At 57.4% G+C, this 27,273-nt stretch overlaps 1 protein-coding gene across 2 annotated transcripts; it reads right to left on the bottom strand.

The window, feature by feature from the left end:
* Nucleotides 1–205: 205 nt before the first annotated feature.
* Nucleotides 206–26,299, bottom strand: ADAR (adenosine deaminase RNA specific). Of its 2 annotated transcripts, none has more exons than XM_075907526.1 (15): nt 26,146–26,299; nt 14,000–15,558; nt 10,300–10,486; nt 9,570–9,727; nt 9,036–9,177; nt 8,706–8,899; nt 8,192–8,348; nt 7,077–7,248; nt 6,442–6,535; nt 5,019–5,147; nt 4,535–4,668; nt 4,038–4,220; nt 3,217–3,329; nt 2,772–2,899; nt 206–2,122 (listed from the first exon to the last, which is right to left on the bottom strand). In XM_075907526.1, the coding sequence occupies exons 2-15, from the start codon at nt 15,457–15,459 to the stop codon at nt 1,882–1,884; spliced, it is 3,492 nt and encodes a 1,163-aa protein (XP_075763641.1). In that variant the 5' UTR covers nt 15,460–15,558; nt 26,146–26,299; the 3' UTR covers nt 206–1,881. The 2 variants fall into 2 exon arrangements, with proteins under 2 accessions (XP_075763641.1, XP_075763642.1); XM_075907527.1 differs by lacking the exon at nt 26,146–26,299 and adding an exon at nt 17,543–19,104.
* Nucleotides 26,300–27,273: the final 974 nt, after the last annotated feature.

Genomic DNA, 27,273 nt, shown 5'->3' with positions numbered 1-27,273 from the left:
CGGACCCCCCATCCCAGGGCAGAGCCCGGCTGGCGCTGAATCAGTGCGGGCCGTGGGCCAGCCCATCGTCCTGCGCCTGGCTGAAAGTCAAATAACTCCATCCTGCCCCTTCCGGGCAGCCCCAGCTGCAGACCGGCTGCCCTGCGGCACCCGCGTGGGCCCCCCTCCCGCCCCAGGAACAAAAGCCGCCCCCTGCACCAAGCAGTCTAACAAGACGGAGGTTTATTTTGATGCGGAATGTTCGGACTTCAAATCATTGATCTCTAGGGGCATTAAAAGCAGACTTACAAAAATTAAAATAAAAAGGAAGCTTGCAGCCTCTCCTGAGGAAATGTCCATTGGTTTCCATTCAGCTCTGCGGAGCCGGCGGGGCGGGGCGGGGCGGGAGAACTAACGTCACACAGAGGAAAGGGGGCCGGGGCAGAGCCAGGTTGCGGAGCGTCCCCAATTGATGCACGCCAGGGATTGCCCCGCCCTCCGACAGTGCAACTGATCACAAAGAAAACGGGGGAGACACGGACACAGCACACGGCGACGCCAGTATATGGAGTAAGAACAGGGCTGGGTCTCCCTGCAGTCAGACCCAGCAACGGACGCCCCAGGACCCGGCACGGCCCCCAGAGCCGGGCTGACCAGGCCAGCTTTGACAAAGCCCCGTAGCAGCCAGGCCAAAGGGAACCGACTGCTGCAGCAAGTGGATCTTACCACTCTAGGCCTAGCACGGCTGGGAGGACCAGGCCCAGTAGCTGGGAGGCCAGGGCTGGCCCTGCTAGCTCCCTCCCTCCCCAACAGCAGCAGACAGCCCCATGGCCCTGCTCCCCCAGGCTGCCCATCCCTGCAGAGGGCAGGTGGAGCACAGGCACCACTCCCAACACAGACAGGCCTTGCCTTAGCTCTCATCTCCCACCAAGGCAGCTCCCCCGCACAGGAGCCGGCTGGGCCCGAGGCTGCGGGACAGGTGCCGCGGGTCTGAGTCTGCAGACAGGGAGGCTCCAGGCAGAACATAAAAGTGAAGGCGACTGAGCCAAGATAAAAATCCGGGACCCTTCCACGGCGCTCTTTAAAACCAAAGATCCCGCTCCAGTAAAAGGGGCTGTGCTGCCGCCGGGCCAGCCATGGGCTCGTCAGGCCACCGGTCCGAGGGCCCTCTGGGGGACGGAGGAAACGCGCTGCATCTGAAAGCGGTGCGACCCTCCCGCGCCACGCCTGGGGCACCCCTCAGGTGCCACTCACCCCAGCTGGCAGGATTTACAACGGCCCATCTCGGCAACCCTCCCCAGCAGCAGGGCATGTCAGACGAGGCTGCCACGTGGCACCCAGAAGGGCCACTGCTAACCGTGGAGCTCTCGCTCCGGCAGTACATGCGACCTGCCACTCGCCCGGAGCCCCGCAAGGCCCCACTAGCTCCTAGGGGCACGTCCCAGAATTCAATAGCAGCGCAAGAGGCCATCACCGACGCCAAGCCATTGCAGACGGCTGCGTGGCACCCAGCAGGGCAGCCCAGGGAGCTGCAATCAGGGAAGTGGGCAGGGAAGCGCACGTGACCTATTTAGGAGGACCCTGTGGAGACAGACTCTGCCACGTGAAAAGCGGAGTTCCTCCCGACTGCTGTGACCGAGGGACCGGGGAGGGGGGAGCTCTCCTGGGGTGTCGCTTGCATGGACATTGCGGGTTCTCTCGCACACGTGCCCGCCAGCCCTGTGCCGAGTGCGCGCTCCCGTACAAAGAATGTCACATGGACGCAGGGGTCCCTCCCCGCACAGTCCCCCAACAGGAGGAGAGGCCCAGGGAAATCCACAGCCCCATTCTGCATTCCTGGCTCCGCTTACAAAACAAAGAGAAAACAAAAGGAACACGCACGCACACGGGGAGGGAAGCTGGTTAGACATCGAAGAGAGAGAAGTTCTCCTCCTCCTGGGGTTTGCAGATCCAGCTCCCGTAGCTCATCTCCTCCAGTGCCCGGAAGAAGTGTTGCTTGGCTCCCTGGTAGGCCGTGGCTGCCGCCTTGGCCTCCGAGTAGAGCGCCAGGCGCTGCATGTCTGTGCGCCCAGTCTTGGCACAGAGGTGCTGGAACAGGGCGAACATGCTCCTCTTGGCCACGCGGGACACCTCTAGCTTTGGTCTGGGGAGGCCAAGAGCACAGACAATGAGACCCAGGGGACAGAGGGGACAGAGGAATGGAGGATGAGGCCCTGCAAGCGGCTCCACGTGGGCAGAGCCCCGTGCTCAGACAGGCCCATGGCAGGAGCAGGGCTCTACACAACTCGTGGGGACCAGTGAGCAAGCGGCCCTGCAAGGCCCTGCGGCATGGGCAGGAGGCTCACGGCCCCAGAGATCACACGGACGGGTGCCAGGCTAGGGCAGAACCTTAGAGGCCAGTTTTCCAGCCAGACGAGGACAGGCCGTCTCTGGGGCGGGGGTATCTTCTGCTCTAGGGGTGGTCAGCACAAAGGGGCCACAGCCAGCGGGCAGGCAACCCCGCGGCGCCTACGCTGCCTGGGCCACGAGCTACCAGCCCCCTGGAGACACGGTGGCACCGCATTCCACGCCTCGCGCGCCCTCCCTTCCGAGTTCTCTGGCTCCTGGCTGGGAACAGGACTCCACAATCCCCACTGGCAGGACCACTCCGTACGTGGGAGCGACGCAGCCGCGTCCCCAGTGACAGAGAACCACTGGCCCAGGGGCTCGTCCCCCGGGTCCTCCCACCCAGCAGGGGCAGCCCAGAGAATGGCCCCTTCCCAAGCACCCCTGCAGCCAGCCTCTTTGCTCACCCGTCTACTTTGCCTTTTGTGCCATCCAGGACTTCCACCTCGGCTTCGTCGGCAAGGCACCAGTTCACGCTGGACTCCTTGGTCTTGCCCGTCTGCCTGGCCGAGTCGTACACGCTGACTCTCCCCACCTAGGTGGCCAGAGGGAGACAGAAGGGTTGCTAGACAGACTGAGGGGGTGTGTGGTTCTCAGCACTGGCCAGGCCCTCTCATCTGGGGGACAGGGCACACTAGCAACCTGCCAGCTGCAGTCCCCACAACTGTGTGTGCAGGGCCCCCACCTGCCCTCACCCACAAAGCATCTGAGGTTTCTGAATCTCAGCGACACCAGAGGTACATGATTCCCGGCCCCGCAGAGAGACAGCTCCCCGGGCGCATGGAACCCAGAGAGCCTGCCTACTGGCCCTTGTGCGGAGAGGAGGACAGAAAGCTGCCACGCTCACAGTACCTCGGGGTGTTTAATGCGATACGGAGCCGGGAGACTGCCTTCGAACATGCTCCCGTCCCGCGACATGCGGCAGCAGATGGCACGTGTCAAGTGACCCTGGCTGAACAGATAACCTGGGAAGAGACACGCCAGCGTTAGCAACCGGAGAAGCTGGACGGTTCGGGCAGACGCTGCACGGCTCTGCTCCGACAGCCAGAGCCGGAAAGGCTCAGGACAGCAAGACCCTTCCTTGGCATTAACACGGGAAGGGACCAGTTTTGCAGATTGACAGGAAGCTTTGGTCTCCCCCTTATCCTCACCCGCCACCCCCAAAGCAAGAGCCAGGAGAAAACTCCCCCTTTGCCCCCAGTTCAAATCCATCAGGTCCCATGTGCCTCCTGACAGTGCCACTCTGCGGGGATCGCTATTGAGCCTGCTCCCCCCCCCCCCCCCCGTTTCTTTCCCATGCCTGCGGTAAGGAGGGAGTTCTCCGGCACTGCCGGCAGGGCAGGGTGTCTAGGATTGCCAGATGGTTTAACCAAAAATACCAAACACCCCTTCCCCCCCACCCCAAAAAGGGGGGAAAAATTCTGTTGAGAAAAAAAGGGGGAGACCAAAGTTGTTGAGGGGGAAAAAAAATAAGGACCCCGAGAATTGTTAAGCAAAAAATGTTTAAAAAATTAAAAACCAGCATGGCCCCTTTAAGAAACACTTTTGAGGCTCTTTTGCCCTAACAGGCTGCTGGTGGCTGCTGGCCGTCTTGCCTCCCTGCGCCGGCCCCAGCTCCCCCACGGAACCCGGTCAGCACCCGCAAAATACCGGCTAGCCCGAAGGGGTCCTACCCAGCGTCACAGAGCTGAGGTACACTGGCTGAATGAAATGGGACAGCAGCGCCCCCTGCAGGCCAAGCACGTTCCAGCGCAGGATTTTGTCGCTGCAGGACATGGTTCGGAGCCTCTCCCCGTGCTGGATCCCGTCCCACGTCGGCACGATGTCGCTGGACTCCACAGGAATGGTGCCTTCGCCTGTGGGAGGGAGAGGGAAGCGCGTTTGCAAAGAACCAGCCAGGCCCCACAGCTACAGCCCCCTCCCCGTGCCCGCCTCCTGCGGCTCTGCGTGCAGCACCCTCGACACGGGCAGCGAACGTGCCCGTCCTTTGCCGCAGAGCTGGGGAGAAACTCCCGGCCTGCAGCCCCACGGCTCCGATTCTCCAGACAGCGATACCATGTGGAAGAGCGCCGGCCAGGCCCACGTTCGGCAGCTGGCCCTCAGCGTGGCAGGAGGCAGGCTCAGTGCTGTGAGCTCCCGCGAGGGCTCTTGGCGCGGCTGCACGACTCACCGTTCTCCACCTTGGTGCGCAGTTTGCCCTGCTTGGGGTTCTCAAAGAGAGGCTGGTGCTGGCTCTCCCCCGCCGTGCTCGCCTGGTCGCTGCACGATTTGTCAAAGAGGGCCCCATCTCCGCAGGGCGCCGTGCTAGAAACAAGCCAACAGCCCCCGGGAGTTACCTAGGGCCCGGAATCACAGCGCAGGCCTAGAGCAGTCCCCTCGGCTAGCTCTGCAGGACGCCGGGAGGGACGCCGGCACAGGGGTATGCCCAGGGCACCTGCGCATCACACCTGCCCATCCGAGCAGGGGGAGGGTGAATGCAGTTCAGATGGGACGCCCTTGGGACGCTGCAGAGGACTAGCTAGGGCACAAACTGCCGGAGCATGGGAAGGTCCCGGGACAGCCGGGGGCTCGTGCCCACCCGGGGCCAGAGGGCAGCGGGCGGGGAGGAGCGGGCAGCCCCGGCAGAGGTGAGCCGCCCCACGCGCCATGCAGACCTGACGTAGAGGTGAAAGGTGACGTTGTCTTTGATTTTGAGACTGTTGTCTCCTGCCGGCTCAAATATGCTCTGTTCTGTGGAGGAGGGATCGGCGGGATCGTACTTCATCAGCTCGCTGTAGAGGAACCTGGACACAAACCCGGTGGCTCAGAAGACGGCTCGTTCCAGAGACCAGAGCCAGCCGGCCCCCACACCCATCCCCAAGCGCCGTCTGTGCTGGCGGGGGGAAAGCGCTGGTGAAACACGCCAGGCGGCTGGCAGGTGAGTGCACGAGGGCGGGACGCTTAGGGGAGGGGACTGCGGAGAACATTTTGGAGCTGGAGAGTGGATACCCACAATCACCGACGCTCTGAGCTCAACATCCCCCCGTGAGCGGAGAGGGACTCTCGTGGGAGTGTGGGGAGCCACCCAACTGCTGCGCGCACACACCCGCCTGTGGGGCCGCCGCGAAGACGCCCACCGAGCCCCTCTCCTCAGCACGCAGGTCACTTACGGGAAGAGCCCCAGAGGGCTGAGTGCGATCGATACCTTTCACACAGCCCCAGGGCCAATTTACAGTGACTGGCTGGCTTGTAGCCACCACTGTCCCAGTGCAGCGCAACCCCCGAGGCCTCTTACACACCGTCAAGGACCGGTGGAAAACTGCAGCTTCCCAGAGGTGCTTACAGCAGTGCCGGGGCTGAGACCGGCCCAGCTCCGTACGGTCGGCAAGGTCTTTTCCCTGCTCGCCCCCAGAGGTGGCAGGAGGGCCTGCCAGCCACAGCCCCCAGCTTACAGGGAAGGACCAGTCACTACGAAAAGTGCAGCTCACAAGCACATGGTTGTGCTAGCTCACTGAGCGGCTGGGGACCTGCTCCCTTGCCCTGGCTGGAGCACACGTTAAGGGCAGTGGCAGGCGGGACGGCTGTTTGGAGCGGCTGGGCAGGACTGGGACCAGGCCGGATTCCCCCGGCGCTATTACAACGGTGCAGTGCTAAATGCACGAGGGAGCAGAGCAACTGGGAAAGCGTTGCCCAGCAGACTGGCCTGGGTCAGACTCAGCGCCGTGCTGGGGGGAGCCGTGCACAGCACGGAGAGGGGCGCCGCTTCTGCGTGGGTCTCTTCGCCCTGCCCGACTGCAATCGGAGCCATGCTAGGGATGGAGCTGCCAACCCAGGGGCTGAGCAGGGCCCTGATGTGGGCAGAAGCCATCCCTGTCACAAACAGCACTGTGGTGCTTTGCAGCCAGCCACGCCCACAGCAGGCGGCGGCATCCGCAGCGCCTCTGCACCCGAGTTCTCTGCTGAAGCAGACGCCGGCTGCGTTCCCGGGAGGGGTCTGCCTGCGGGGCACACGCGCCGGACAACACGGGCAGCCAGGCGTCTCCTTGGGTGCCTGTCTCCCGAGACTCCCGCCCAGCGGAGAACAAAGCCCCCCCTCACCTCACGAAGCCTCGCCGGGAAATGATTTCTGCGTGGCAGTCGTTCACTGTCTCTCCCTTCAGGCTCAGCTCCTCTCCCTTCACGCAGCGATTGCCTAGAGGGCAGGGGAGGGAGTCAGCCCCTGGACTCTGCCGAAAAGCAGCGTTCTAGCTAGCCACGTATCACCCCCTGGTACGGCCCGGCCATGCCTGTCAGATGCCCACAGGACAATTCTACTCCCTGCCGGCCTCTCTAGATCAACTCAGCTTTACGCCAGGGATGCTTCAAACCTGGAGGTCTCGTCTGCCCATCCTGAGAAGCAAAGCAGGGCCAGCCCCCTCCGGAAAGGGGGTTCGGCCCTCGTGCTGTTTGACCCCAGGTGGGGAAATCCGCGCTCTGATGCACAGACCAGCATGAGGCAGGGCAAGCAAAGACAGAGCGATGCAGCTCGAGGCGTGTTCACTTTGTTTCCTCCCTTTGGAACCAGATTGCTGGGGACACCATGTGAACCCGGGCAACTTTCTTTAACCCTGAAGGAGGATGCTCAGGGACCATGTCCCACGCGCCCCGAAGGAGCCCCCAGGAATGGCCAGTGCCTACTTCTTGTACGCTGCGTGTCTAGCCAGGCAGCCCGTGCCGGACATAGCTGCTCTTACCTGTGCCAATGCTGACCACAGCGCCCAGGCCCTCTTCTCCTCGCCGCATGATGATGGCAGCCAGGATCTTGCGCCCCAGCAGGCTGTGCTGGATGCGGGCCGTGAGGGCGTTGAAGCGCTGGTGGCTCAGCATCGCTATCTGATCGTGCAGGGTGCTGCCGCTCACAGGGAGCTGAAAGGGGAGACGGGACCGGCGTCGCTACGAGAGCGCAGGCAGCTCGCTCGTGCGCGTCGGCACACAGACAAGCAGGAAGCCCATCGGGAAGACAGAGGGGGGAGTCCAGAGCACACGAGTGCCAAGGGAAGAGCAGGCGAGTTGCCTGGGGCTGCACCAGCACCAAAGACTGAGGAAGGTTTGGACCGGAGACGCAGAATTACCCCGGCGTGGACAACTCCGCTCTCCCCAGGCCCCCAATGCAGTGCCGTGCCCAGCACCAGCAGGCAGCCTTGCTTCCCGACGGCGAGATGCACTGGGCTGAGGAACAGCCCCTCTACCCCCAGGAAGGAGTGAACCCAGCCCCCGTCACGGAGACTGTGCAAAACAGAGCAGCAAGGAACAATTCTGCCCTGGGACTTAGCCTGCAGGACCTCTCTGACCCTAGTGCCTAAGGAATTCTTCCTCCAGGTGCTTGAGGGGAGGCGCCGGGGCTGCCTTCTCTGGCAGTGCTCTGCCCCCCACCAGGAGCTGCCCTGCAGCAGGGAGCAGGCATCTTAGGAGGCCGCAGACATGAAGCAGGACTCAGCAGGGCACCCACTGGGACGACAATTCTGGCAGAGTGAGCTTTGCTCACGTCCGGTGGGCGGTCTTGGAACTGCCGCGTCGCATCGGAAGGTGCCACCAGACGGCGTAAGAATGAGACTCACCGAGTGCTCTTACACTCACTCCCCGGCCCTGCTTCTGCTGCTCACGGTTCCGCGCTCGGGGCCGGCAGTGGAAGAGCGAGTGTGCCCTACCGGAGTGCTCCAGCACATGCCAGGAAAGGATGAGCGCGCCAGCCACAAAGAGAACCTGGCACTCCCTTCCCCGGTCAGCGCTCGGCACAGCGCCCCCCTCGACCAAACAGCAGGAGGAACGACGGCCTCGCTCCGCCGGGGGGGGGAGGAGGACACGTTACCTCAGTGATGCTCACGCCTTCGGTGCGCACGGCCTTCTCCGTTTCCCCAATCAGGACTCTGAGCGCTGCATCGGCTGCTTCCTGCTTGCCCTGCTTTTTGCTGTGGGCCGTCACGGCCGGGAACCAACGCCCTCCGACCTTGGCCTGGTAGACAAACCTACAGAAGCAGCAGCAGGTCACTGGCGGAGCGCTGGCTAAAAGCTACGTGGGTTTTACTCGTACTAGGGATGTGAAAGGGTAACTAATTAACCGGCAGGGGCTGGGGCAGCTCCCTGCCTGCTGTGGGTCGGGGCCGCCCCACCCCGCAGGGCACGCCGTGGACAGGGGCGCTCCAGCCCACCCCTCCTTTAATCGGCTAACTAGGTAAATAGCACATGGAACTGGTTAACCCATTCAACTATACATGCCTACTCTAGGGAGGAGGCCGGATGCCGCTCCGACAGCCATGCCAGACAGAGGTCGGCGCCAGCTCCAGCACAGCACACAGCGTGCCCGTTTTGTCCCGGCCACTTACTTTGGGTCGTGAGGGGGTCCCGTCTGGTTGATCATTTTGAACTCTGCTGCAAACCCATTGGACCGGGCATATTCCAGCAGGCCACTGACAGGATTGGCATTGAGGTATTTGATCAGCTCCCCGATACCCTTCGCTTTTTCGGCCTTTGACTCTTCTGGCTCCAGGAACGGCTCGCTCGGGACCTCCATGGAGGGCTAGAGAAGAGTTAGACCAGGTCAGCCAGTTAAATATTGAGGGACTGCATGGCGACTGTGCTCAGGCAGCCTGGGCTGCTGCCGACTGGCCTGCCAGGGAAAAATCCCGAGGAGGAGGAGTAAGGGGTATCTCTACCTGTTCTGGGAAGGACTGCCCCCCAGCTTCCCCACGGAGGATCTTCACTGCAACCTCAGCGGCCATCTGCTTCGCTCCCTTCTTGCTGTTGGCTACCACCGCGGGGAAAGTCTTCTCCCCCACCTTCACACAGTATTTGAACCTGGCAGGATGTCACAGCAGGAGACAAATGTTACGCCTAGAAGCTTGGATCTCTGCTTTGCACCCACTCCCTGGCCACGCTGGGCTAAAGATGCACAAGGAACATCTCCGAGTAGCAGCAGTTTAAGGCTATCAGGATGATGGGGGTGGCTCTGCCACGCATGGTACTGGGGCCTGGCCCGAGCTCTTGGCCCGGCCTGCTAGGGGAACGCGTACCTTGACAGCCTTCTGGGGCACACAGAGCCCCGAGGGAGCCAGGACCGATGTCCTGGAGCTAGGGGAGCCCTCAGATAACCCAGGGGGACAACCGGGGCGGTTCCTCTGACTGCAGAGAAAATAAAGGGAAGAATCCCTACCTCCCCGCCTCCCCACAATTAACAGGACGAGCCATACTTAGGGTCGTGGGGGGGTCCCGCCTGAGACAGCAGCTGGAATTCACACGTGCTCCCTGATTTCTGTCCATATTCCATTAAGATGCTGATAGGATTCTTCCCCGAAGACAAGTTTAGCTGGGCCGCTGCAGACGGCGGCTCTGGTTCTGGGAGTCCAGGCTGCAGCAGAAAAGGGGGAGAGACCAAAGCCCAGACCTCAGCCAAGTTCCCACTGACAGACTGAGTCAGCCAGGCACCGGCCTGGGGGCTGCACCTTTCTGCCGACGCAGAGAAACCAACTACAGTATGAAGCCAGCCTGGCCAGGCGACCGAGCCCCAAACGCATCAGGAGCCCGTCGGCTTGGCGCTGGGGGTCTGCCCCCGCACCTCTCACCAAAGCCTCTTTTGCTACAGAGCACGGGGGTCCTTCCTGCAGCAGTCAGGCCGATCTGGGCAACACCCAAATAGCGCCCAAGTGTGCCCATTCCAGAGAGGGAAAGGCACGGGAGGGAGCTGCTACCTAATATTGAAATAGCAGCCCCCCCCCCGTCCATTTGGAATCAATTTCTTTTGGGCAAAGGACAATCTCTAGTAAACATCGCCCTCCCCCGACTCCTCGTGCTGGGCCCGCCAGTCCCAAACACCGCCCGCTTCGCACAGCGTCTGCGAATGGCAACGTGCAGCAGCCACAGAGCTGAGAGAACAGACACGGGGGCACGGAGGCTGCCCAGCCCCGACGGCATAGGACTCACCAAGTCTGCTTCTGAGCTGTCGGGAAGACACAGCTCCTCCCCTTCAATGCCATCCTCCCCTTCCGTCTCAGCTTCGTGCAGCAGGATTTTCATGGCGTTGGCAGCCGCTTCCTGCTTGGCCAGTTTTTTGCTGCCTGCCTCGGCTGGTGGGAACCGGCGCCCGTCGATCACCGCCTGGAACTTAAATCTTTGCATAGGGAGAGACAAGGACGAACATGTGACTGGCCACTCCAGACTCCAGCCCCTCCCTCCCGCACAGAACCCCTGGCTTGGCACTCGCGTGGGGAGGAGTCTCTGGCCCTCGCAGCACGACAGCGCACAAGCCACGGCTGCAGAAGGGCCGGCTGACCTCAAGAGGCCGCCTGACTTTCGTGAGCCTTCCCAGGCTTCGTTTACAGCTGAGCCCACCTTCCCCGGTGGGCGTGACGGCAGAGCCCGACGAGGCTCGCCCCACGCTGAAGTGAGTCCCTTGTTCCAGGGGCATCGGAGAGCACACTGATCGTTAACTCGCTGGCTGCTCTCCCTGCCCCGCATGCAAACCCAGGCCTGTCTCCTGCACAGGGGAAGAAACGCTGAAAGCCGCCCTGGCAGCAGCCTGACCGGTCACATCTCTGCCTTGGGGTCAGCTGGACCCTCAGGCTGCATGTGCCTTGCCTGCATAGAGGGCACTTGAGAGCCGCGAGCTAACTCTGCACAGCATCTTTGCCAGGACTTTCTCTTTGACAGATCGGCCTGCACCAGCTAAGTTCCTTCTGGCAGCCAGCGCTTCCCTGGAAAGAGCAGGCCGAACTGCAGCCAGGGACAGGCCGTTGGGCTATCTCCTGTCAGAGAAAGACTGGGTTGTGTCTCTGGAATGCAGGCCAATTTTCCTATCTCCTGGGCCTTCTGACACAGTCCAGTGTGGCATGAACAGGGCTTTCCATGGTCGTGTCAGTGCTCAAAGTACCCTCAACAGACTAACCATGAAAGGCCCCCAAAACCCCCTCTGTGACTCTGCAAGCTTTGCCTCTGCTCGCACCGAGGAAGGCTGCTCTCACCCGCTATGCCAGCGAGGCAACAGCAGCTAGCAACAACCGGCAGAGCTGCTAAGTGGGCTCCCCAAGGTTAAATCCCAGCAGTACAAATGGCTTTGGAATAAGTAAACAGACTGGCACAAGACCACTTAGGAAGCCTACAGGACATTTCTCCCTCTCCTGGAGGGAGACATCAGCTTCTGTCCCTCTGTTCTCAGGGCAAACTTTCTCTCTCCAGGTTCCTGTGCTCTATGGCCCCCGGCCTTTACGACTTCCCCTCCTTTCACTCTTATTCCAGTCCTCTGGAGGCAGCTCTAGAGTCAATGGGAACTGCAACAGACGTGGCTCCTTTCAGTTTCCTTGCCAGCTGACAATTCAGCAGTGTGAAGTGCCAGGAAGGGGAGCATGGTGTGTTCCTTTTCTGGCCAACTCACTGGGGCTGAAGGGCTTCTGAGGAACAAGCCTGGTCGCTTTGGTAAAACTGTCTTTCCTATTTGCGTTATGGGACCTTGAGTCCTTTGGGTGAGGGACACAGAAAACCTTACAGGCGATTGGCCTGGATTCCCCTGGAGGAAGCACGGCAAATATTGGCACGCTGGCTCGGAAAAACTAGGATAATGCGATTGGACCGGGATTAAATTGAGGCTGCACAGAATCATAGAAATCTAGGGCTGGAAGGAACCTTGTGAAGCCATCGATCCAGCCCCCTCTAGACTGTCTCCAGTTTGTCCGCATCTTTCTTAAATTGTGGGGTTCAAAACTAGGGGTGTGAAGGTTAATCGGTCAGCATCACCCTTGCTGCGTGATGCTTTCTGGTTACGGTTAACTGGTGGGGACTGCAGCAGCAACCCCCCCCATCATACTGTGGGCAGGGGCGCCCCAGCCCAACCAGCTCCTGCCTGTCCCCATTTAAGCGTTTAACTGATTAAACCGGATTTCTCATCCTATTCAAACCTGGACACAGGACTCCACAGAGACCGGGGTGGGGAACCTTTTCGGGGTCGAGGACAGAAAAATCAGTCGGGGACAACACACAAGTGAGAAGCAAAAACCGCCCAAACAAAACCAAACCTCATGGACTGAAGAGCAGCAAAAAAAATAGACAAGACACCCACATACCTCACTTGCCCTCCTCAGCCTTTCGGACTTTCTCCCTCCACCCTCCCGCTATTCTTTTGTCTCCCTTCTTAGCAGCGTGACCACGTTTCCACTCTTCACTGGATTCCCTTTTGATCCCCAGGTCAATGAGAACTCCTGCTGGAGCCACGTCTCTTACTATTCTTCCCGTCTGTCCGTGGCATTGCAATAGTTTGCGGTGGTGCCTTTAACAGCTCCCCGAGGAGCTGCCTGCACTCCTGAATTCCATTTCCCCTTAGATTTTCTTTCCCTGGAACCTTGCTCACCAGTTTGCTGAGTCTGTTAAAAGTTTTCTGAAGCTCACTGTTTGTATTCTGCAGCTCTCCCTTCCTTTCCTTAGACTCGCAAAATCTGTCATCTCATGATCACTTTCACGCCCCCCCCCCAACTGTCTTTCGCCTTCGGATTCCTAACCATTCTCCCTGTCTGTCAGCGTCCAGTCTAAAATGGCCGGGCGCTCCTCTGGTTACGTCCTCGTTTTCTGGAACAAAATGTTGTCTCTAGGAACTTAGTGGAACTGTTGTGGTTTGCCGTCTTATGCTCCCAGCAGATGTCTGCGCAGTCCAGGTCTCCCACGACCCCTCATGCACCTTCCTCTCCTGATCGGGAGGTCTCTAGCAGACCTGAATAAGACACCACCCCCATTTTTTAACCCTTTTAAGCTTTAACTTGAGGCTCTCAATTGATCTGCCTCCCACCTGCTTCTGGACCTCAGACGAAGAGCACATATCCATAAGAATGGCTGTACTGGGTCAGACCAAAGGTCCATCTAGCCCAGTAGCCTGTCTGCTGACAGTGGCCAGTGCCAGGTGCCCCGAGGGGGTGGACCAAAGACAATGATCAAGTGATTTGTCTTGTGCCATCCATCTCCAGCCTCTGACAAACAGAGGCCAGGGACACCATTTCTATCCCCTGGCTAATAGCCTTTTATGGACATAACCTCTATGAAATTATCTAGCTTCTCTGTAAACTCTGTTATAGTTCTAGCCTTCACAGCCTCCTCAGGCAAGGAGTTCCACAGGTTGACTATGCGCTATGTGAAGAAGAACTTTCTTTTATTAGTTTTAAACCTGCTACCCATTAATTTCATTTAGTGTCCTCTAGTTCTTCTATTATGGGAACTAATAAATAACTTTTCTTTATTCACCCTCTCCACACCATTCGTGATTTTATAGACCTCTATCCTATCCCCCCTCTGTCTCCTCTTTTCTAAACTGAAAAGTCCCAGTCGCTTTAGCCTCTCTTCATATGGGACCCGTTCCAAACCCCTCATCATTTTAGTTGCCCTTTTCTGAACCCTTCCCAAGGCCAAAATATCTTTTTTGAGGTGAGGAGACCACGTCTGTACACTTTGTAGAATACAACCCTCTCTTCCCTCTTCTCCCTGCCCTGCTTTCTGAGCAAGCTAGGCCCCTCTGTGCCAACATTCCAGTCGTGAGATTATCCCCCCGAGCCTCTGTGAGAGCAATGAAATACTCATTTAGCTCAGGTGCTACACGTACATCTCTTTAAGCAGAACAGACTAAGAAAGGCCACGGTCTCCTTCTCACCTTGGTTCATGCGAGGGTCCGCTCTGCTCCAGGAGGGCAAACTCGCAGCGCTGGTACGTGTACTGGCTGTACTCGATGAGGCCGCTGACAGGGTTCTTTTCCTGACAAGCCATCAGCTTCTCCAAGGGCGTACACTGGAAAGCCGTGTCAAACTGGGCAGCGTAGCTGGGCGAGGAGGGGGACTCCATGATGCATCGCAGCTCGTCCACAGGCTGACTGATGGCATTCAAGTCATCGGGAATGTCGTCCGTGGCCCAGTTTCTGTTTTCAGAGCTGTCATAGTTCAGGAAGCGGTATCTAGACTTCCTAGCGAGCAGGCCTGGGTCGGGGCCACTGGGGTCAGGCTGGTCTGTCTGCTCCAAGGGCTGCTGTCCATTCTTCACGTTTTCCTCTTCCTCCATCTTTATTTCTGGCAAAGGCAACACAGACTCCTGCAGTTCCAGCTTCACACAGGCGGCTGGAGGCTCTGGCTCTGGAGGGGCCATTTCCATTACTTCGTTGGCTTTTATCTTGATCTGCATCCGCTCCCGTTTCTTGTCCGTGAGGGACCATTTGGGGGGGTTTGAGTTCTCCTTGTGGACCTCTCCCAGTTTTTCCAAGGCACCGAGAGTGGGATTAACATCCCTGGCCTTCGAGAGACCTACGTTTTTTGCAAGGTTGGCTGCTGTAGAGTCTTTGACAGTGAATAAATAGTTAGAGATTTTCTCCTTGAGTTCAGCCATGATGGCAGAGTCAATACCGTCTTCCGAGTCAACCGGGGAACTTTCCTCCTGACTCTCAGAGGCTGTGTCCGGGCAGCGGTTCCCGTCGGTGGTAGCACTTCCTTCCCACCGGGTCCCTACAGAGCCAGCTTTGTCCGCAATCCGCCACAAGGGGGGAGTGTCTCCTGTTTTATGCAATTTGCCTTCCCGGAGAAGTTTGTACAGACAACGATTGACTTCTTTCTTTTGGGTCTGAAGTTTACGGACAAGGTCTCGAACAGTACACGACTCCCCCTGCCTGAGCTGCCCTAAAAGGGTTAAAATTTCTTCCTCCCTCTCTGGCCCAGCAACAGACAATCTCTGGAAACTCAGGGTGAAATGGTCCAACTCCCTTTCGGACTTTCTGTTGTACTGAGCTGGGGGGTAAAGTGGTAAGCTGCGCGCTTGCTGACTGTGATACGGGGGTCTAAATCTCCCAGCTGTGCCCCAGCTGGTGTGCCCACTCCCTCTAGGACTTGGTACAGCAGCTTGCGGACCTCTGAAGCGTTGCTCAACTGGTGTCCTTTGTTCCCTAGATGGGCACAGGGGAGCTTCAGGGACTTGCCCCCATAGGAACTGTACCTGCAGGTTTCTGAAGCTGTTGAGGTTACTTTCCTGTGGGACAAGAGGGTTGTTAAAAAAGGCTGGATTAGGACTGAAGCAGTTAGGTTTTGGGGGTGTTTGATAAGAGCCTTTGCCTCGACCAAAACCTCTGTTCATAGCGTGCTGCTGGAGTGCAAGTGTGAATCTGGGCTCTTGCACACCAGAAGAGAGGCAGCTGTGGTTCACTTTCCACTCGCACACTTGCTGCACAGAGGCCTGCCAAAAGGAAAGAACAAGGGTTCAAAACTCAGTTATACTCCCAGACCTAAAGCACGACCAGCCTCTCCGCTCCGAGACAACGTACGACCACTTTCTTGTCTAAGCCTTCCAACAGCCTCCAAGCCCTGCCACTGTGCTACTCACGCACACCAGGTGAACAAAACGGACTAAGTGCTCACCCACGCCCCTGCCCCAACACAAAACTGACCTGGAAGGAATGCCCAACGAGCCACCAATGAGAAACAACTCAGAGCCCTCACTGGCTGCTTAGTGTTTCAGGCTGCTTCATGCGAATAGTTCAATCAGGATTATACTTTGCCCTTTCATCCAAGGATCTCAGCACAATGCGCCTGTTTCTCATATGGGAAAACTAAGGCCCAGAGAGGTCCAGTGGTTCGCCAAGAGTCCCACAGATAGTCTGCGGAGTGAGGAATAATCCACAAATGGCTGACTTGGAGCTCAGTCGACAAAAACCTCTCTTCCTCTCTTGATGGAGTGCGATCTAGGCAGCCAATTCTCTCATTTCATGATGCTATAAAGCGATAACATACACGGGAAACAGATAGCACGGAGGATTGGTAATAGGATGCAGAGCCTTTTAGGGCTGCAGTTCCGATAAAGCTCACACCAGTCACAAAGGAAGCATCATCACCCGATTACCTGTGAATTCTGGCCTGGCTGGAACCAATGGCACACTTCATTTTTAAAAATTAAAGAAAAAGATAGCCACTGTTATGGACTGGGATGCTCTAACCCAGAGACAGAAGCCACAACCCCAGCAGAACATTTATGCTCCAGATCTTTCTAAGGCAGGTGTGGGCAAATATTGGCCCCTCCGACCACTGTATTTACCTGTGCCTCCGCAGGTAGGGGGAAATCACAGGTCTCGCTGCCCACGGATCAGCATTCCCAGCCGATGGGAGCTGCGACTGCCTGTACCCACGGAGGTGCAGGTAAATATAGCAGCAGGGGCTCACCTTGGTGACCTGCCGCCGCTTTTATTGCCCATCCCTGTTCTAAAGGCACCTATGGAGGAATATACCTGATTCTTGACCCCCAGACACAGAAAGCGACCAAGTGGGGGGGATATAAGTGGGTTGATAATTCTATCATCTTAGCAGTAGGGAGAAAAATGCAGGGCATGGCAAGTGAGCGCTTGCAAAAAGCCGCCGCTCCAGGACCCCAAACACTAGCACACTAGCCGTGCCAGTAACGTCAGGCTTATGGTGCAGAATCAAAGCCATGTCTGTCTTTACAAGCTGGCAGTGAGAAGTCAGTATCGATACCAAGAGCTCTCCCACTGGCATAATAAAACCAGCTCAAGAAGCGGTTGTCCACAGAAGTGCTGATGCAGGCAAAATTCATGTCGCGAGGGGGTGGGGGCAGAAATGCATAGGTGTTTTTTCATGCCCCTGAGCAACAGAAGTTTTACCGGCATAAGTGCTAGTGTAGACCAGGGATGTGAACGTGTAACCGTTCACACGGTTAGTCGATAAGCCTGGGCTCATCGGTTAATGGGCATGGTCACCCCCCCCCGCCTCAGAGGCACCCGGGGAAGGGGGAGCAGCGCACGCACCAGCTCCCCCCAGCCCTGCGTGTAACAGCTGAAATTGTCAGCAGTTCCACAGTTAAACAATTACATGCATTTTAACATCCCTAGCACAGACACGGCCAAAGACGTTCTCAGGCCATCTGAAATGTCACTGGCACTAAACGGAGAGACGGGCTGCAACTGCATTTTTCCCCGGTTCAAGCCATACTTATACCAAGCGATGTGCTCGGGATATTGAGCGCAGTGGCTAGGTGTGCTACATCTCCTTGTTTCCCGAGAGCAACAAGCTGCCCTTTTCTGGCACATGGCCATTACAGCCCTATTAGTTACCAGGACACACAGGCCTGTTCCACTGGCCGAGTGTAAAAAAAATCCTTAGTACACACAACATGCCTGGAGGAGGAAGTCTGGGTTAGATGTTGCTCTTACCTTGCTGTGGACCGCGCTGGCAAGTGGAATTCATTTAACTGAGCAGAAGGTAAAGAACTCCTGTTCCCAAACTGTAAACTATCACAACTTCGCCCTGAACGGTCCTTTAGAACACGGGCTGATTACTTAAGCTTAGTGCCCTTCCCAGCACCACAGCAGAGATCTGTGCACCTTCAAAGCCCAGCTCCCTCCTCAAAAGCTGGTCCCACAAAAGATGTTGCCTCCCCCGCCTTGTCCTCTCTAGCCATAGACTCAGCTGCTAGCAGGAAAAGCTGAAAACACCAAAAGGCCAGAAGCGGCTTTCCCCTGTGCCAGCCAAAGGGTAGGGAGGCAGAGCTCACAAACAGCTCCTAGATACTGAGCAACTCGGCACCTTGGCACATTTTACAAACAACAGAAACAGGCTAGTCGCCCCTTCCCCTCTGTCCAGCATGGAGCGAACAATTTAATCATCCACTCCGGCAGCTTAAAATGGCTCCAAGTTAAGTTTCAGTTTCATTTTCTCCCAGCTAACTCTCGCTTCTCTGGTTTGCCTGGTGTCCTCTTTCACTGAGGGGTTGGGCAGCACCTACTGCCCACGGCGAGTCTGCTCCATAACCCTCCCAGGCAAGAAAGGGACTGCTTCCACGCAGCGCCCACGCATCTGCCCTCTTCTCCCCATCTCCAGCTGCTGCTGGCTCTTCTATAAACAGCGCCTGACACATTTTTACCAAACTGTGCAGCTCCCCACCCGCCACAGGCAGGGGGCCGGACAGGGTGCCCTGGTCCACCACAGGAAAGGATCCTCCAGCCCGGCCAGTGCAGCCCCTGCCTGCGGCAAGGGGCCGCTCCAGCCCCCCACCCAACCTTTAATCGGCTAACCGGTTAAAAGGGATTTTACAACCCTATTACACAGACTTTGCAGTTGGGAATGTCTCATTCCTAGGTGTATTGCTGGCCCTCCAGATAGCTGGTTTTAGCTTCCTTCTTGTTAGAAATTGATGAGAGGAAGGGTGAGACAGAAAGGAGACTGGAAAAGTTTCTTGGAGGCAGATTTTGTTTGGCAGGAATTTAAAGCTATAAATCCGATTCCTGAGAGCATTCCTCACTCTGTTCCGAGGATGCTCCCACCTATGCTCCCGAACCAGAGCGCGAAACTGACTAGAGTCCAGCAGGGACATCAGCTGTTGAATCCCTCTGGCCTTGAGGAAATCAACCCTCTCAGTGGCACAGCTGTGCGCGGGCAACACTTCTCCTGCCTCTGAGAGAGGCGGTAGCTATGTCAGCAGGAGAAGCCCTCCCATCCACACCGCTCAGCCCACACCTGTGCTCAGGGCGGGACTGCGGATGATGGGCAGGGGCGTGGATTAGTCACATCCTGAGCAACATCAGTTATACCGAAGCAAGTTTTAGAATCAAGGGCTCAGAGCTTGCTTCCTTAGCTGTCTGGACGGGCTACAGGGCTCCCCTATCCAACAGGAGTGTAGCGAGGAGTCATTCCTAGGGATGTAAAATTTCAATTATTAGGCTAATTGATTAGTCGACACAATTTGCATCAACTATTCAATAAGGGCACTTCAAAGGAGAAAGAGCGTGTGGAGCACAGGACCAGAGGGGAACTCAAGCAGTCCCCTGCTGGCCCCGTGCTCCCCGCAGCATTTCAAAGTGGCAGTGCAGCATGGAGCCTGAGGGTCAGCTGGGGACTTCCCTGTGGATCCCAGGCTCCATGCAGCGCTGCCGCTTTGGAGCACCCCCTCCCTCTTCCCACCTCTTTCTGATAGGAACAGCAAGGGGAGGGGGTGAGTAGTCGATTAGCCTGTTGACTATCCGATAAGCATCTGCTTATCAGATAGTTGACTAGTCGACCACATCCCTGTTCATTAGCTATCATTTATAAGAGGGTTTTCACAGGCACAGCTGGGAAAGACGCGCCGTATCCATCCCTTGCATAATCACAATGAAGCCAATTCTTGTCCCTCGGGCTTAGCCTGGATTGCCAGCAATGCCCCAAGCCTGGGAACCTGCCAGCCCTTCCTTTGGGGAGGCAGTGGATGCAGCGGGCAGAGAACCACCAAGCTACTGTGTGACTCTGGGCAGCCACCTTTCCTGTCTGTGCCTCCTCCTCCCGCCCCACACGTCTGGTCTATTCGGACAGACAGATCCTTGAGGCAGGGACTGTCTCTTACTACCCTGTAGGATGAACATTTCGGAGGCAGACTATGATATTCTGTTAAGAACCCCTATTGTAAATTTGAAGTCTGGTACTGACACATGAACACAGTACATGATAGTTACCCCCCCCCCCCCCACACACACACAGCCCAGGGTAGGAGACAGGTCACGACACATTCAATGCTGTTAGGCACAACTGTGCCATTGTTAAGCACTCCATGGCTACGTCTACACTGGCATGATTTTCCGAAAATGCTTTTAACGGAAAAGTTTTCCGTTAAAAGCCTTTTCAGAAAAGCACGTCTAGATTAGCAGGATGCTTTTCCGCACCATTTTCGCAATCGGGGCTTTTTTGCGGAAAACAGCACTGTGCTGTCTACACTGGCCCTTTTGCGCAAAAGTCTTTTGGAAAGACTTTTGCCCAAACGGGAGCAGCATAGTATTTCCGGAAAAGCACTGATGATCTTACATGAGATCGTCAGTGCTTTTCCGGAAATTCAAGCGGCCAGTGTAGACAGCTGGCAAGTTTTTCCGCAAAAGCAGATGATTTTGCGGAAAAACTTGCCAGTCTAGACACAGCCCTAATGTCTCTGCTTTCATCCCCAGATGGACCACATCCTGCAGATACACCTTCTTGAAGCTGGCAGACATAGCACCACTTAACTGATGATTGATAATTGAGGTCTGCGTTGTTCAAATACATGTTTTACTGGAAACACTATGTAACTTTATATTATTGTTCTTATCTTGCCTTACTATTAGCATCTATCCAGGGGGTCCAGGATCTTTCCCCTCCCCCATCACTTTGATCTGCCCATTGAGCATCCTATAGAATCAGTTGTAACCTATTGTTTGGCAGTGTTCACATGGCCCTGACAAGCAATGTGACACTCCAACAGCGCTGTGTAATAAACTTCCGTTTGCTTCACATATGGAGTCCAGGTTCTGTCTCTTCATACCCGTATACACAGTGTCTAGCACAAGACTCTGATCTCCTCGCAGGCCCCTAGATACGCTAGGGGGAAGACTCTACGGCAGAGATCTCTTACGGGGCTGTGGAAGCATGTTTGGAAGGGAGCACGGCTGGGGCGTGGGCCAGCCTCACAGGGGCCAGGGAGGGAATATCACACAGCTCTGCTCCTGGCTCCAACCCCACCCCCAGCAATCCAGCTACAGCTGCTGGCCCTGCGCACCAGCTGCCAGCCTCAGCCCTGCTCCCACCCCCAGCTGTGGCCCCCTTTCTCCTGTACACAAGCCTTGACCTAGAGCCGTGGTCCTGGCGTCAGAGGGCCAAGGGGATGCACAAGGTAAAACCTTTGGGAACACTGCCCCATTGGCAAATGTGGCAGGTGCAGAAGTTTTGTTTTCCTACTCCAATGTAGTCCTCCTTCCCCTTCTGGTGAGCACACAGACTTGCAGATGATTTGCTCTCAAATTCCTGAGAGGTGGCAGGCACAAGGGAACTGTCACACCATCTGTGTCGCGTGTGACACCAGCCCACCCCTGCTCTCAGTACACCTGATCAGTTAAACAAGGGTTGAAATTTCATCCTGACCCCAGTTTATGCTCTGAAGCAAGATCGGTGGCCCCGGCTGTTGTATCGTAGCGCCTGTAATGCTACGTGTTTGACAGTCACATCAACCCCCAGCCTTGTTTTAATCCTGCTCAACTATCTGAACCACATTGCTCAGCAAGCTCTGCTTTTTAATAGCGGTGTCAAACAGTTGTTGCTCTACCAACTGTAGGACATGCTGCTTTTGAACTGCTCCTGGTTCTAGGGCTAAGGAGTCAAGTGAAAACACAAAGCCTTGCAAGGGATACATGTACATTCCTTATCAGTGGAGAGCAGCTCTCTGGGTGCGCAGAGGGGCACTCTCTCTTTCCCATCTACTTCCGCCTCTCCCCTCTGTGACAGGTGGCCCGGCCAATGCACATCACCTGATTCTCTCCACCCTGGGGTCCTGGGCCTCTCTCCTGCATGGTCCTGTCTCTGAGTTACTTCTTCAGCGGGTGTGATTGGTGCTGGGGGAGGGGGTGCTCGGGGACCAGGGTGCTCACACGGCAGGTCCTCCTAGGGGATTCTATAAGGACAGAGCGGGACATCCCAAAACTTTCCCAGCTTTGATTGCCCGATAATGCCATGCGGCTGTGCCTAAAGTAAGCGCCTCTGCCCTCTTCTGCACCCCAGCGCGGGGCAGGGCATGTGTGAGAATTCTTCCCATCGCTGGGTTCCCTCCAGCCGCTAGAGCGGGGTGGGCAATAATTTTAGACGGGGGGGGGGGGGGGGGGGGAGAGACGGATAACTTCAGAAATTTTGGAAGTGGCCCAGGCCACCCCAGAAGGGGCGGGTCTCAGGTGGAAGGGGCAGGGCCATGACACTTCCGTGCTCCCCTGCTCACAGACCCTCACTGGCCTGAGGGTGCAGGGTGAAGTCTTTGCCCCCCAGACGCCCGCACCCCTGGCATTGAGAGACTTTGCACGCTTCCCCTGCCCCCTGGTCAATCAGGGCCTGGGGGCAAGGGGGTGGGCTCAGGAAGTCTGTCGCTCCCTGCCCCCACCCAGCAAGGGGACACTGTGCACACCTGCCCTGGCAGAGGAGAAGACTTCGCGCACTCCCTAGGCCCTGATTGGCCTGGGGGCAGGGGAGGGGCAGGGCATCTGCGGGCTGGATCAACCCACTTGGTGGGCCGGATGTGACCTGCGGAGGCCTTTTTGCCCACTCCTGCACTAGGGGGTGCAAGGGGAGGGGTGCAATGCGCAGGTGGTGGTGGGGGAAAAGAGCGGGGGTAGAAGTGAAATGTCAGGGGATAGGAGAGGAGAATGCCCAGGGAAGGATGATGCAATGCCTGGGGGGGTGGAGCGGGAGGGAGAATGAGCAAAGGGAAGAGAATGAGCTGAGGGGGGAGAATGAGTGAGGTCTTGGGGAGGGGGGGGGGAAGAGAAGATGTAGAATGACCGGGGGATTGCTATACCCGAGGTAGGGTGCAGAATGTGAGGGGCTGCAGTGCTGGGGAGAGGAGATGTAGAATGATAGGGTACTATGCTCACTGGGGGGTGCAGAACAAGGGGGGGGCTGCAGTGCCTGGTGGGGAGCAGAATGAGGGGGGTTGCAGTGCTGGGGGCAGGAGATGCAGAATCAGCGGGGGATTGCTATGGCGGGGGTTTGCACTGCACGGGGGTGCAGAAAGAGGGGGAGCTGCGGTGCCTGGTGGAGTGTAGAATGGGGGGGTTGCAGTGCCCGGAGGGGTGCAGAATGGGGGGTGCACCCAGGGAGGCGGTTCCAACTCCCCAGTGCTGCCCCGGCTCTCCCCGCAGATCCTGGGGTTGCAGTGGGGCCACGGGAACTTGACCCCCTGCACTCCCCCTCCCCGGCAGCCTCCTTACCCGCCGCCGCCGCCTCGGCTGCCTCTATTGTGCAAGGGGAGACCCAGCCAGGAGTGATGACGCAAAATGCAGGCGACGGGAGCTAGCCACGTGGGAAGCACGAGCGGAGCAGCTCTCGCCCTGACAGAGCTCCTGTCCTGCAGCCCGGCCACCTTGGGTTCAGAAGCTGTTACCGCCTGCTCCTTTCACTGCCAGCTGGCTGCAGCCCGGAGCCGCTGCCCTAGGCTACTGCTGGCTACAGCAGGCTGGAGGGAGTGCTGGATTTTTCCTCCCAGGTAAACATTACGGGTGCCTCTGATTGTAAACAACAAACAAATGACTTCCAGATTCCAGAGCCACCATAATTCTATTAACAACAGCTACACAGACCCTTCCAGCTATATACCTATTGGAAAATACCTGTTTTAGTTAAGACCAAAAAAAGTCATCCTCACTGATCAGATGATTCCTTCAGTTGATCACTGGGCGAAACAGCCAAGTCTCTGACTAAAAGACAGAGGGACACAATGTGGAAGTGCTGGCAGATGTCACTGTCCCAACCAGCTTAACATGCCCTTCACACATATCAGCTATGTGTTTTGCTCTACGTATCTAGTCAACCAAGAACGATCAAGTTACATGAGTAACAAAATTATGTGAAGTGTATAATCCTACATACAACTTCTATTAGTGACCACCACTACCTTTTCTAGCCTTGGAAATAATTGTTGATCTTGGCATCAATCAACATAATCTATATTCAGATTCAAAAGGAGTCAATATCCGATTATTTCACTAGGAGCAGATATGTACAAACTAATGGAGTCACCAAAGAACTGTCTTTCAGACCAGGATATTGTGAGTTACCAGAGCATTAAAAATGTTGGAGAATTCCTCAGTATCTCAATGCCTCACAAACATGAAGAGGCCACAAAACTAGATAAGAAAAACCTTTTAGTCCTTTTAAACAGCACATGCCATATAATCAGTGCTATACTGCCACCATCTGTTCACTCTGTACTTTCAAACAAAAAAAGACCAAAATCTGAACTTCAAAAGGACCATATTCCACTGCAATAGGTAAGAACATGTAGGTACTTTGTTTCCTAAATCCACTTGAAGAGAGTTGTCCCCTTTCTACTTGATGTGGAAGCTTTCAGAAAGAAGACAGTATTTGGCTGGAAACCAGGACAATATCTCCCAGTCTTTTCAGAACAAAACGATTGCATTGGTTTCTACAAGCTTCCATTACTTGGATAAATATCTGAACAATAAGATACAATAAGCAGCACCTTTCCAAGTGGCTACTGCTCACCTAGGAATGCACTACTTGAAGCGAACATGAAGCAAAATTTTGTAAAATTGGGTAAGTACATTTACCCAATATTTGTAATGCTGAAAATCAGGCCCTGGATCTCCATGACAACCAGAGATGCTGAGCATCAACATCATTAGTCAAAATCAGTGAGCGTTATGGGTGTTCCAATATCCACTTCAAAGCCTGTTTGAGTTCCCCATACCTGTTAGCATTCCTAAGTCTGCCACATTAATGAAACCAAAAGTAACTCAGAACAACTCAAAACAGTTATGTACCTGCAGGAAGATGGACCACATAATCCGCTACCATCTCATAAGTCAAATTCTCCTCCAGGGCTTTAAACTCTGTGCTGTCCTCTCTACACCAACCAAGCAAAAGATCCACCAATGTCCTTGACTGCTAAGTTCCCTTGTATACCCCAACAGAAAAAAAAACTAGTTTTCCATTTGTCCATTTAAGGTACTGGGACTTGAGACACCAAAAATAGTCTCTTCCTCCCTCGAGGTTTCGCTGAAAATCATCTCTTACTCTGCGTAAAAGGGTCCTACAACAATGCACTGCACCCCTCCTTTTGCTTTCCTACCATAGGCAGACTACCTGGGCTGCTCTTTCTAAAAGCAGACAGGCCTCTTCGCCTTCTAAAACTTAGAACAGTGTGGCAGTGGAACATTAAGGTCTGCGTGACAGGTTACTTGACAGTCACACTCTGAAGTAGAAAGCATCTGACTCTGACATCTCACAATACCATTTTAAGATTCCTTATTCCTAGCAGAGACAGAAGACCTTTTAATGGTACCAGAAAGTCCCCAGGGAGAACTGAGTCCCCCCCCCCCACACACACTGTCTTTTAGCAAACACAGAAACATAAACAAAGTGAAAGTAAATTCCCATCACTGTCCAAGAACAGTCAGATCTAACTCCATAGTTTAGCATCAACACTCCCAGTAATATGCCAGATCTGACAACCTTGCAGGCCTGCAGCAATGGTGAGCATGAAGAGCGGAACACAGCTGAGAGTAGAAAAAAGGAATAGCCAAAGGCAGTTTCAGTAGCCAGGAAGTACTGAACGTCAAAAGCAAGCAGCTAAAAAAAAAGTTTGCACATGCTTTGTGTACATTTCTGTTGTAAAGCTGCGGGAAGCGAAGGAAAGGCTGGCAGGGCAGTAAGAATTCACACGCGCATGAAGGCAGACGGGCCAGCACCCCGTGGCGGTGTCGGGAGCAATGGGACAGACCCTGGGCAAAGGATCTGGACTCCATAGGTTCTAGCCCATGGTTAGGATGGACGAGACTGGTCAGGGCGCGCAGCTGCACGGGAAGCGGTGTGACCCGGCACCGCGGGCTGCACGGGGCTCTGCTTTTGTCCCGTCCTCATCCCGTTGGGCACGTGGCCCCAGTGGCCCGCCCGTGGAATTCCTGGGCGGGGAGGCGGGGCGAGGCACAGCACACGGGGGTCGCTGCACGCTCTGTGCAAACCCCCTGCAGTCGCGCACGCGCCGTAGCCCGAGGCCCAGGGACGAGCGCGCGACGCTCAGGCCGGCAGGCTCGCGCCCCTCCCCCCAGGGCACGGGGCAGCCCGCGCGCGCCCCCCCACCCCCGCCTCGCTATGGCCCCTCGCTGGCCGCCCCGCGCATGCGCCTCCCCCCCCTCGCCCCGCTGCGCGGCCTCACTACGCACGCGCCGCCCGAGGCGCTTCCCGCCCGCCTCGCTCCCCCCCCCGCCGTCGCCCCACTCCCGGCCGCGTCCCCGCCCGCCCCGCGCCGGCTCCTCACCGCAGCGCCGCTGCCGCGCCTGGACTCGGAGCCGAGCGGCGAGAGGCCACCTGCCGCCGGGCGCGCGCCTGCTCCCGCCTCCCCTCCCCCTCGCGGACCCCGCTCTCCTCAGCGCCGCGGTGCCTGGCGCGGGCTGATGGCGTCACGCAGCGCGACGGGGCGGGGCGAGGAGCAGGCGGGGCCGAGGCACGTGACAGCCCCACGCGCCAGGTGCTCTGCGCCCTTCCCCAGGCAGCCCCCCCGACCCCCCCTTCCCCTGGGATCCCCCCAGGCAGCCTCCCGACCCCCCTTCCCCTGGGATCCCCCCAGGCAGCCCCCCGAACCCCCCTTCCCCCGGGATCCCCCCAGGCAGCCCCCCGACCCCCCCTTCCCCCGGGATCCCCCCAGGCAGCCCCCCCGACCCCCCTTCCCCCGGGATCCCCCAGGCAGCCCCCCCCGACCCCCCCTTCCCCTGGGATCCCCCAGGCAGCCCCCCGACCCCCCCTTCCCCTGGGATCCCCCCAGGCAGCCCCCCCGACCCCCCTTCCCCTGGGATCCCCCCAGGCAGACCCCCCAGCCCCTTCCCCTGGGATCCCCCCAGGCAGCCCCCTGACCCCCCTTCCCCTGGGATCCCCAAACAGACCCCCCAGCCCCTTCCCCTGGGATCCCCCCAGGCAGCCCCCCGACCCCCCTTCCCCTGAGATCCCCAAACAGACCCCCCCAGCCCCTTCCCCTGGGATCCCCCTAGGCAGCCCCCCCGACCCCCCTTCCCCCGGGATCCCCCAGGCAGCCCCCCCCGACCCCCCCTTCCCCTGGGATCCCCCCAGGCAGCCCCCCCGACCCCCCTTCCCCCGGGATCCCCCAGGCAGCCCCCCCCGACCCCCCCTTCCCCTGGGATCCCCCAGGCAGCCCCCCGACCCCCCCTTCCCCTGGGATCCCCCCAGGCAGCCCCCCCGACCCCCCTTCCCCTGGGATCCCCCCAGGCAGACCCCCCAGCCCCTTCCCCTGGGATCCCCCCAGGCAGCCCCCTGACCCCCCTTCCCCTGGGATCCCCAAACAGACCCCCCAGCCCCTTCCCCTGGGATCCCCCCAGGCAGCCCCCCGACCCCCCTTCCCCTGAGATCCCCAAACAGACCCCCCCAGCCCCTT

This window comes from Pelodiscus sinensis, chromosome 24, assembly GCF_049634645.1.
Source record: "Pelodiscus sinensis isolate JC-2024 chromosome 24, ASM4963464v1, whole genome shotgun sequence".
Taxonomy (NCBI): Eukaryota; Metazoa; Chordata; order Testudines; family Trionychidae; genus Pelodiscus; species Pelodiscus sinensis.
This window is presented reverse-complemented; position numbering and strand designations above follow the sequence as displayed.

What these genes read in the sequence shown, in the direction of transcription:
- ADAR (XM_075907526.1), bottom strand. Translation starts at nt 15,459, where the DNA reads ATGAACAGAGGTTTTGGTCGAGGCAAAGGCTCTTATCAAACACCCCCA. An exon ending in GGACCCCCCCACGACCCTAA is followed by an intron (nt 9,178 to 9,569) that starts GTATGGCTCGTC and finishes ACATCCTGCCAG; the next exon opens with GTTCAAATACTGTGTGAAGG. An exon ending in TCCCGGCGAGGCTTCGTGAG is followed by an intron (nt 5,148 to 6,441) that starts GTGAGGGGGGGC and finishes GTTTGTGTCCAG; the next exon opens with GTTCCTCTACAGCGAGCTGA.